Genomic DNA, 11,444 nt, shown 5'->3' with positions numbered 1-11,444 from the left:
ACTTTTTGATCCATTGAAAAATAGTTTGATCTATGCTTTTAAAATTTGATTAATTTTTCATGAATATATTCTTAAAATATTCTCGTTCGATTCGTTTTTTTGGTCATTTTTGACATATTAAGATTGTTTCATATTTTACCTTTAATATTAATTATTTTTTTCTTCAAATTAATTTCAAATACATTAGTAAACATCATTTAATAAATATATTATAATAAAATAGCTATTTTAATTGACGGGCGAGTAACTAAAAGAGAACGGAGAGAGTATACACTCCACACTTTTTATCACTTTATTTATTTATTTTTTTAAAAGATTCACGTTAACTAAAGCTTTTGTCATTTTTCAGTTGAAACTGAAGGGATATATAAACATCAAATATTATTAATAGTTAGCTTCTCATTTTGCCAACTCTACGTATATTATATATGTCGGCATGTTGTCGCTTTCCTGTTTTTGCAATGATAAATGATGATGCATAAAGTGTTACGTACAAATGTTGAATGCTGATTAGGGGCGGCTTAACCCTTTAGAAGAAAAGGCGGCCGCCTAAGACCCCAAAATTTGAGGGGCCTATTTTTGTTTAATAATAATAAATTACAAATTTTAAGAAATATATTAAATGCTATTTATAGAAAAAAATAAAAATTTTATACAAAAAAATAAAATGCAAGACCTCCATTTGATTTTTGTCTTAGGCCATAAATTTTCTTGAGCCGCCCCTGATGCTGATGATGTCATTCTATGCTTAATAAAAATATAAAAAACTAAAAAGTTACTTACATTCAGCTGACAAAATATTTCATGTATGCTAAGACATACTATATGCTTGATTAGAATAGCGTTTGGTTATAAATTTAGTAGTAGATTTAAAAAAAAATTCTTTAAATATTTGTTTGATCATGAAAAATTAATCAAATTTTAAAAGCATAAATCAAATAAATTTTTAATGGATCAAAAAATTGGATGAATTCTTTTTAATGGATCAAAAAAAAATTAAAAAGAAAATTAATTTTTTTTAAAATAATAATTAAAAAAATGGTGTGACCCTCTAATAAGCTGCCACATGACAAGGCTGATTTTAAAAACCGGCTGTTAAAAAGTAATTGCATGAATAAGCTAGTTTTGCAACGGCGATGGCATAAATGAACTCAACTTTTAACGGATGACATAAATGAGCCATTTCTGATAGTTCAGTGGCATATTTGAGCCTTTTCCTATTAAAAAATTAAAATATTTTTGTTTTGCAAATTAAAGATAGTCTTGATAATTAAGTCATAGTATTATTCACTGTATGGGACAAAAACTTTTCCTTTTTTAAGAAAAAAAATACTCCACTATTTGTTTCCTAAGCTGGAGATTTATTATTTGTTTATTGATTAGTGCACAATGTATTAGTTGCCGACAGCTAATATGTACATAAAAAATTGTGATTGTTACAGCAAATTGGCCAAGTGTTTTCTTTAATATATCAATAGCTATATCTCTACATAATTCCATAAATGAGATGTGAGAAAAATCAAGTGTATGAAGATATTGGTCCTAGATCGTTTTCGAAGACCCTTGCTTAAATGTAATTAAAAAAAAAAAAATTAGTTATAAAAAATAGAAAACAATATGACAACTAATAAAGAAAGCAAAATATAGCATTAATAAAAAGTACATGACAACAAAAATATTATAATTATAATCATCTTTTAATGACTATCTATCTACAAAATATAATTGATGTGTTGTTTCATTCAACAATACTTGAAGTTATCATCCCAATTTATCAGAAGCCAACACTTTGTTATCAATATAAAAATTAATACCATCTAAGTCACTCGGAGAGGTATGACATATTTCTATTGATTTTAATCTTGATTACTTGCTACTATTATCTTTATTTTCATATACTCATATTTATGTTTTTATGTTCTTTTCTCATAGTATATATTATTGCAAAGATCAGTTGCTTCTTCCCAAATTCCAACTATTGAAAGATTAGTTTTTCTTAATTACTCATCTTTCTAATCTAATAACTATTAGTTGAGTGAACACAAAAATTTAGAAAACAGTTTGTAAAAGAGAGGATTCAATAACATGATTTCATGAAAATTCAACCTTAGTCTCAATCCACCATTTAGAAAATACGAATAACTTGAAATAAATGCCTTGTATGAGGGATTTTAAGATTTCTCCTAGTTTAGGACGACTTTAGGGTTATAAAACGGGTTGGGATAGTTACATTGAGTGAAAAGACAAGTTTACCCCTAATTTACTTTTATAGTGGAGAGGTATGCTCCACACCGCGCAGCCCAACGTGGAGGCAAACCAGTGATCTCCTGGCTTGAGCTCTGCCCTGCGCAACCTAATGCGCACTTTAGATGCCTCACTAAAATGTCCATAACTTTTTTCTTGGAAAGAAGACTCAAAAACCTTTAATTTGGTAGGTAGTAAGCCAGTTAACTCATTATATACTAGGATTAATAATCGTTGAAAGTTGACCCAAGTTAGAACGTCGACTAGAACTCGATCGGTAGGAAAATTCTCAACTCAACTTTGAGCTTGTGATTCTCTTGTTTTAGTTTTAAAAGCAATTACTGAAATTTCATTTCGGAATATAGCTAGAAGGATTGAAGTTCAAGATTTCATCATAGTTCTTACTGTTTAAACTTTAAATTTTACCGTTGCAATACTATGTTTTAGTATTATCCTCTTGCTTCCAAGGAGATGTAATTTCTCTATATTTTAAATAAGGGTTATCTATTTCTCAATTTCTTTGAACTGTATATCTTTTGCCAAGGGTCTATCGGAACCATCCTTTCCACCTCTGAGATAGTTGTAAGGTTTGTGTACGCTCTACTCTCCCCAGATTTCAAAGATAAAGGACCATTTATGTTCCACATTACATTGTAGGAACCTAAGTGAACCAACTATTAAAAGTTAAGGGACTGTTTGGGCTGATAAATTCTGCAGATATCATTTCTTAGCCACTCAAATTTTATCTTGGTTAGGTACTCCATGTCACGACACGAACTGAGACCCTGGCCGCGACGAGCCTCCCGAGCCATGAAGGCCCGAGCTCCCTTCACTTTCTGGATATCATACACGTGTTCACATGCTATAAAAGACAATACGGAATTACATATCGATACGGAATCATGGTCAAATAATATAATTCAAAGGAATAATTCAAAATGGAATTCCATAACTTCTAACAACATCTATCAACAGTCTACGAAATCTCTAATACATAGGGACCAATATCTTATCTAAAACTAGGACAAGGTCACCAGTAGATCATAACAGAAGAAAACAACAAAATCTGAAAATTAGACCTTCCAAAATAGAGAAAGCTCACCAACTGCAACTTCTGCGCATTCAAGCCTATTGCTGGACGGGACCTCTAGACTGTGCCTCAGATCCATAGATAAAGGGGGTCAATACATATGTACTGGTACGCAGGACTATCTAAAAACAAAAATACTGATACATAAAGTAAGTGAGAGCATTGCATGAAAAAAAATACATCATCATAAAACCATTTGAAAATCCATGGGCATAGTAAATAGGCCTTTAAAAACAGTTTTGTAAGTCAACTCAACATCTTTGTGTTAGTTTTGAGCTAGGTGATACACCCTACAAGTCTGATATTCCACGGGCTATATAGAATCCGCCATTGACTCGGCGGGTAAGCTCCCAACCCAAGTTTGCTGCAAGAGTTGGAGTTTATGAGTCTGATATGCCACAGGGCACTAGGACGGCGTATAATCCCTCTTGGGGACCAAATAACCCGTATCGCTAAAACACGATTTTAGGCAATGAGTTATCTGAACTCGTGCCTTCTTCGGGTAACCTCCTAACATCTCTTAAGCCCATTCTTAACCTTTTCTGAACATGCATATTTAAGAACTCAAATTCTGAAAATCTGAATAAAATCCGACTTCTATTCTGTTATAAGTCTATTCTGGCATTATCTATTTTGGTATCATCATATCAAGACTTGCAAGTCATATTTCGCAGCCATACATTGTTAAATTAAAAATCTTTTCAAGAAAAATAATATTCAGACCACCAAATCAATCAAACAATGCAAGAGAGTTCTTGTTTTCAAAACATATTTCAAACTATGCAAAGATTATCTCTTTTCAACATTTCATCAAACATGTAGTGGTCAAGTATTTTGTTAAAAAACATGCAACTCTTTAAAATCATCACTTCTCCTTTATATAAACAAGAAACACCCTTTCTTCAATTCATAATTAATATCAAGTCTTAAACAACTGTAAAGACATTTGTAACATACTTCTCAGAATGAGATTGAATAATTCATAACATATAAAAACAAGGGGGTTTATAACAAGAGAGGGATTATAATTCTTCTTGCTCTCAATTCAAATCTCAAACATCAAACCACAGGCATGCATATATATATTTATATATTGTTGAGATTAGTGGCTCAAGAGCTGTAAATTAGCTGTACTAGCTGCTGAAATTTAGTTTACAGCTTTCAAGGTGGATTAAGTTTAGGAAAATAAGGTTGCAATCATGCATAATCTGATTTTATAATAGTTTTTTATCTTTAGGCAATAATGTTAGAGATATGATAGCTTATTTTACTCCTTTATTTATGTTTTTCAGTTATGATTTTATGTATAAATGTGGAAGTGATCATTTCAATAAGCAATGAAAAAGAACACAACTTTTCTGCTCTTTCTCTTCTTGGTTCAAGTTCTGTTTTTTTTTTCTTTATACAGATTAAGTTCTGTTCTTTCTTTCCAAAAAATTGGTATCAAGAGCATTTTTATCTTGAGGGACCTGTGAGGAAAGTAAATAAAAAACACAAGTTATAACCATTCTTTAAACTATTATCTTAAATAGTTTATAGAAAATGAATTCTGAAACAAGCTTTCTAATTCCACCCGTCTTCAATGGTGAGAATTATTAAGCTTGGGCGATTAGAATGATGGTTCATGTTGAAGCACTAGATCTATGGGAAGCAGTAGGACTATGAAGTAACTCCTCTTGGAGATAATCCAACAATGAATCAAATGAGACATCACAAGGAGAGAAAGATAAGGAAAGCCAAAGCCAAAACATGCCTTTTCTCTGCGGTATCTCCTTCAATTCTTACCAAAATTATGCAAATGAAGTGTACTACAGAAATTTGAGAGTATCTTGAAAAGGAATACCAAGGAAATGAAAGAGTTCAAAATATACAAGTGATGAATCTGATTCGAGAATTCAAAATGAAGAGAATGAAAGAATCAGAAACAATAAAAGATTATGTAGATCAACTACTTGACTTAGCCAACAAGGTGAGATTGTTTGGTAAAGATTTTACTGGTGAAAGAATTGTTCAAAAAATTCTTGTCACACTTCCTGAGAAATATGAAGCCACAATCTCTTCTTTAGAGAATTCTAAGGATCTGTCAAGCATTACCTTGGCAGAACTTGTTAATGCTTTGCAGGCATTGGAGCAAAGGAGACTAATGAGGAAAGAAGGTTCTGTTGAAGATGCTTTTCAAGATAAATCACAAAATGAGTTATACAAGGGAAACAAAAAGAACCAGATGCAAGGAAATAATTACAACAATTAGGGAGGAAGTAATCCATGCCCTCTTTGCAAAAAGACAAATCATTCTCAACAGAAATGTTGGTGGAGACCAGATGTCAAGTGCAACAAATGTGGTCAACTTGGCCATGTGGAGAGGGTATGTAAGTCACAAACGCAACAAGAAGAAGCCAAGGCTGCTGTAAATCAATATGAAGAGGACAAATTGTTTGTAGCAACTTGTTTTACTAGCAAAAACACTTCTAAAAATTGGTTGATTGATAGCGGATGCACAAATCATATGACCAGTGATCAACAGCTCTTTAAAGAACTAGATAGATCTGTTATTTCCAAAGTCAAAATTGGTAATGGAGAATATCTTGACACAAAAGGCAAAGGAACAATTACAATTCAAAGCCCTATAGGTTTGAAACTTATAACTAATGTTTTCTTTGTTCCTGATCTTGATCAAAACCTCTTAAGAGTTGGGAAGCTACTTGAAAATGGTTTCAAAGTGTTGTTTGAAGAAAAAGCATGTGTCATCAAGGATTCTGTTAATCAGGAGATGTTCAAGGTCAAGATGAGTGGAAGGAGTTTTTCCTTGAATCTATTGGACGATGAGCAAGCAACAATTGTCAGGTTTGAAAATGATTCCAAGTTATGCAACAAAAGACTCGAACATTATCATCATGATTCCATACTCTTTATGAAATAAAATCAACTAGCAGAAGGTCTCCCGATCCTTGAAAAAAATTGCCTACTTGTGAAGCTTGTCGGCATGGAAAGAAAACAAGGCTTTCGTTTCAAAATTCATCAGGACAAAGAATAAGATGCAAGTTGTTAACAAGGACGTAGGAGGACCTCAAAAAACACCATATTTAAATGGTAATACTTTAGCTATGAATCAAGCTCTTTGGATTCGGAAGCTGCTGACAAATTTGTACATGGAACAAAAGAAGACTACTGAAATCCTTGTGGATAATGAAGTTGCAATTTCAATTGCAAATAATCCTGTTTCTCATGGAAAGACAAAACATTTCAAGATCAAGTTTTATTTCTTGAGGGAGATGCAAAAGAATAGAAACATAATCATGCTGCACTGTAGAACTGTTTTTTAGAATGCTGACATTTTAACTAAGTCTCTACCTAATGCAAGATTCAAGTTTCTCATAGATAGACTTGGTGTTACAGCAGTTAAGGAGGAGTGTTAATATTAGTGCCTCAAGAGCTACAGATTAGCTGTACTAGCTACTGAAATTCAGCTTACAGCTTTAAAGTTGGATTAAGTTTAGGAAAATAAGGCTGCAATCATGCATAATCTGATTTTATAATAGTTGATGATCTTTAGACAATAATGTTAGAGATATGATAACTTATTTTACTCCTTTAATTATGTTTTTTCAGTTATGATTTTATGTATAAATGTGGCAGTGATCATTTCAATAAGCTATGAAAAAGAACACAACTTTTCTACTCTTTCTCTTCTTGGTTCAAGTTCTATTTTTTCTTTATACAGATTAAGTTCTGTTCTTTCTTTCCAACATATATATATATATATATATATATATATATATATAAACAAAATTGAGTTTAAGGGGTAAGGCCTCAAGATAAAAATATTATCATCGAAAGGGTTCACAATGCATAATTGTAAATATAAATTCAAAACTCTTTGTAAATACATGATTTCATACCTTTAAACCTTAGTTTAAAGAGCAGAACTCGAATCTTGATTTGTTCCTTGGAAATCTTGGACTTAAGGATTGATTTTTTTTTATTTCTTGTTCTTGGAGGAAACCCTAGTTTGATCTTGTATTTGATGAGTGAAGAGAGAATTTTGATATTGTATAACTGATAATGATTGATTAATAACATTTAGAGTGTAATTAAATTTGTGGGAAAGGTTTTTGGAGTGAGGAAAAGACCACAATACCCCTAAGAAAATCAAAAAATGTTGCAGAACTTCATCAGTTGATGACCAAGGTTGATGGGCCGTCACTTAGCTGATAGGCCGTCACCTAGGTCGTCACTTTTGGGATGGATTTTACCACTTTATTCCCTAGGTTGACGACTAGGGATGATGGGCCGTCACGTAGTTGATAGATCGTCAGCCTCGTCGTCACATTTTGGCAGACAGACACTTCAAAGTAAAATAAGCATAACTTTCTACTCCGATATTGGATTAAGACAAAACTAGTGGTGTTGGAAATAGGACTCAAATACCCTTCATTTGATATATAGTAGTCCCCCTAATTCGATATATACAAAAAGTTATGGTCGATGAAAATTGACCCAAGTTTAAACGCTCACAAAAACTCAATCGATGGGAAGGCTTTCAACTCGCCTTTGAGTTAAGGGACCTCTATGATCTCAATTCATGACCAACTAGATTACCACACTACATAATTGATTAACACACTAAATTTGCATAGGATTTATTGGCATTTGGAACTATTACGCGTAGGAATAACGGTTTGCATTCTAGCCCGAAATGCGGGTTGTTACACTCCATCTTTTGTTCTGTACACATTTGTTTATTGTTACTCATAATACTGTGATTTCTTCTATCCTTTTCTCAAATATTTCTTGCAGTGATTTTGAAGTTGTATGATCTTCCATTGAAAGGTTAGTTTCCCTTAATTACTCTCTCATTTAATTAAAGTTTTATAGCTCTTTGTACTATGTATAGTTATATTGATCAAACTCCTAAAAAATAACGTTGATTACGTGTTGGATCCTTCAAAAGTTGAGCACTTTCTTAAGGATCTGGCATGGGTGTGACAACTTCTTAAAAGAGTCCCAGCAACATAGAAAATACCTAAGTAAGCAAATCAGAGTTTTGAAGCACATTCTTTTTTGCGTACTGGGAGATATTTTTACCCTATGTTTTCTATGATTAAGGCAAATACATTACCTGATCTTATGCATGCCTTTTCAGCAAATCTGCGTATCTCGTTATTTGTAATACCGTTGACCTCTTGCAACCTGCAGCTTTCAGGTCATAAGTGCAAAGGAAAGAAACGAGAATACAGTAGATATGGCTCATGCAAGTGTGGCTTCTCTTATGAGAACAATAGAATCGCTCTTGACATCCAATTCGCCTATGCAATCTCTAATATGTGATCACAGAGAAGAACTTTGCGCTCTTCGTGAAAAAGTTAGTTCCCTGGAAGTATTTGTCAAGAACTTTGAGAAAAACAATGTTTTTGGAGAAATTACAGATTTTGAAGTAGAGATAAAAGAAGTTGCAAGTGCTGTTGAATACACAATTCAACTGAGACTAACAGAAACTGTACTGGGAGAAGAGAAAAGCATCATAGGAATCATTGGCTCAAGATTTTTCAAAGGAATCTCGAATATATGGACACGCCAAAAGTTTCGTAAATGCCTTCAACAATTAGCAAAGGACATTGATCATGTCTGGAAAGAGTTAACAAAGATTCAAGATAAAGGCAAACAAGTATCAAAGGAATCATTGGTTCATGATTTTTCAAGTTCAGCAAATGATATTGTTAATGTTAACAATAATATGGTTGGACGTGATGATCAAAAGGAACGCTTGTTAGAAGATCTGAAAGGAAGCTACTCTGGTGAACCCAAAGTCATCCCGATTGTCGGGATGGGAGGCATAGGTAAAACAACCTTAGCGAAAGAAGTTTACAATCATGAATCAATTCTACGCCGTTTTGATGTTCGTGCCTGGGCTACGGTATCTCAACAGCACAACATAAAGGAAATTTTGCTGAGCCTCCTGCAATTGATTATGGATGACACGGTTAAGTCTAAAGGTGAAGCAGAGCTAGCAGACATGCTGCAGAAAAGTTTAAAGAGAAAGAGGTACTTTATTGTCTTGGATGATATTTGGAGTTGTGAAGTGTGGGATGGCGTGAGACGATGCTTGCCAACTGAAGACAATGCAGGGAGTCGAATATTGTTGACTACCCGTAACGATGAGGTAGCTTGTTATGCTGGTATAGAGAGTCTTTCTTTGCGGATGAGCTTCATGGATCAATATGAGAGTTGGAATCTTTTCAAAAGTGCAGCATTTTCAAGTGAAGCATTACCATATGAGTTCGAGACTGTTGGAAAGCAAATCGCAGCTGAATGTCACGGGTTACCACTAACTATTGTCGTGGTTGCTGGACTTCTCAAATCTAAAAGGGAAATAGAAGATTGGAGAAGTGTTGCGAAAGATGTCAAGTCATTTGTCACAAATGATCCTGATGAACGATGTTCACGTGTGCTTAGATTGAGTTACAATCACTTGACTAGCGATCTAAAAGCATGTCTTCTGCATTTCGGGATTTTTCCAGAAGACAGTGATATTCCAGTGAAGAAATTGATGAGATCATGGATGGCTGAGGGGTTCCTGAAGTTGGAAAATGATTTGGAAGGAGAGGCTGAGAAGTGTTTGCAAGAGCTTGTCGATAGATGTCTAATCCTCGTCTGCAAGAAAAGTTTAGATGGAACAAAAATTAGATCATGTAAGGTTCATGATCTAATATATGACCTGTGCGTTAGAGAAATTCAAAGGGAGAACATATTTATCATGAACGACATTGTGCTTGTTTACTCATATTCAGAATGTCGATATCTCACTATGCAAAAAATGCAGCCCTTTAAACGCGTGACTGGTGATTATTGTCCCTTTGGTTTTTATAGGGTTCTTCTTACCCCTGTACATCGTCAGTTGAGACATTTCTCTTTTGGTCTCAACAACAACGATCTTTTGAAACGAACCCATTCTATTTTCTCTTTTGGTCTTAATGTTCCAATTTATGTTCTCAAACCAGAGCTTATTCATTTCAAATTACTCAAAGTTTTGGAGTTGAGACATGAAGAGATTGATAATTTCCCTCTACAGATACTAAGCCTCATTTGGTTGAGGTACCTATCATTGTTCTGCCTTGAGAATTTAGACATACCTCCAGTAATTTGTAGGTTATGGAATCTGCAGACATTCATTGTTCGAGGGCCTATGCAATCAGTTAAAATAACTTTTCCTGAGGAAATTTGGGGACTAATGCAATTAAGGCATCTGAAACTGCCCGAATTTTATCTGCCAAATCCCCCAAGCATATCTGCGGACAAAGGGAGTCACATGGGTTTTTCAAACATACAAACTATTTCTTACTTGTCTTCGGATTGTTGCACGAACGAGGTTATTTTGGGTATTCAGAATGTCAAAGAATTAGGAATCCGTGGATATGAGACTGTCTCTATGAGTATTCGGGACTCTGGGATTCTCAACAATCTTGTCCATCTGCAGCAACTTGAAACATTGAGTTTGATATTTTTCTTTTCCCATTTTCCAGCAAGTGCAAAAGCTTTTCCAGCAATGCTCAAGAAGCTGAAGTTGGGAGACACTTATATAAGTTGGTCGTACTTGGACATCATAGCTGAGTTGCCTAACCTTGAGGTGCTGAAGCTGATGAATGCTGCTTGTTGTGGTGAAGAATGGCGTCCAAATGTTAAGGGATTTACTCGATTGAAGCTTTTGTCAATTGAAGATAATGACGTCAAGTTCTGGAAAGCCACAAATGACAATTTTCCTGTCCTTGAGCGCCTCGTGCTTAAAGAATGCAGTAGTTTAAAAGAGATACCCATTGAGTTTGCAGAAATCCACACACTACAACTGATTGAGTTATCAAGGTGTCTTCCCGAACTTGGGGAATCTGCTGCAAGAATTCAACAAGAACAAGAAGAGCTCGGAAACAACCCCGTGGACGTTCGTATCTCTGATTTACGTAAGTATATAGCATTTATCAGGGGTCACACTCTGTTTCTCGTTTATACAAGTCAAATCGTACACAAAAGTTATTTAGCTTTGCCCCATATTCTTTCACAAAAATAACCTTGACAAAATTTGGTTAAAATATAGGAGAAATTAACAAGAATATCCCTT

General features: G+C 34.0%; 1 protein-coding gene across 3 annotated transcripts; it reads left to right on the top strand.

Annotated features, from left to right (window-relative positions):
• The first annotated feature begins 576 nt into the window (after window positions 1-576).
• LOC124892127 (putative late blight resistance protein homolog R1B-16) lies at window positions 577-11,432 on the top strand. Of its 3 annotated transcripts, none has more exons than XM_047403541.1 (3): window positions 577-1,834; window positions 8,132-8,164; window positions 8,531-11,432. In XM_047403541.1, exon 3 carries the CDS (start codon window positions 8,577-8,579, stop codon window positions 11,391-11,393), a length of 2,817 nt encoding a protein of 938 aa, XP_047259497.1. In that variant the 5' UTR covers window positions 577-1,834; window positions 8,132-8,164; window positions 8,531-8,576; the 3' UTR covers window positions 11,394-11,432. The 3 variants fall into 3 exon arrangements, with proteins under 3 accessions (XP_047259497.1, XP_047259498.1, XP_047259499.1); XM_047403543.1 differs by lacking the exon at window positions 577-1,834 and adding an exon at window positions 1,874-1,985; XM_047403542.1 differs by lacking the exon at window positions 8,132-8,164.
• The last annotated feature ends 12 nt before the right edge of the window (window positions 11,433-11,444 follow it).

Source organism: Capsicum annuum, unplaced genomic scaffold (genome assembly GCF_002878395.1).
Source record: "Capsicum annuum cultivar UCD-10X-F1 unplaced genomic scaffold, UCD10Xv1.1 ctg4400, whole genome shotgun sequence".
Classification (NCBI taxonomy): Eukaryota; Viridiplantae; Streptophyta; class Magnoliopsida; order Solanales; family Solanaceae; genus Capsicum; species Capsicum annuum.
This window is presented reverse-complemented; position numbering and strand designations above follow the sequence as displayed.

What these genes read in the sequence shown, in the direction of transcription:
- LOC124892127 (XM_047403542.1), top strand. Translation starts at nt 8,577, where the DNA reads ATGGCTCATGCAAGTGTGGCTTCTCTTATGAGAACAATAGAATCGCTC.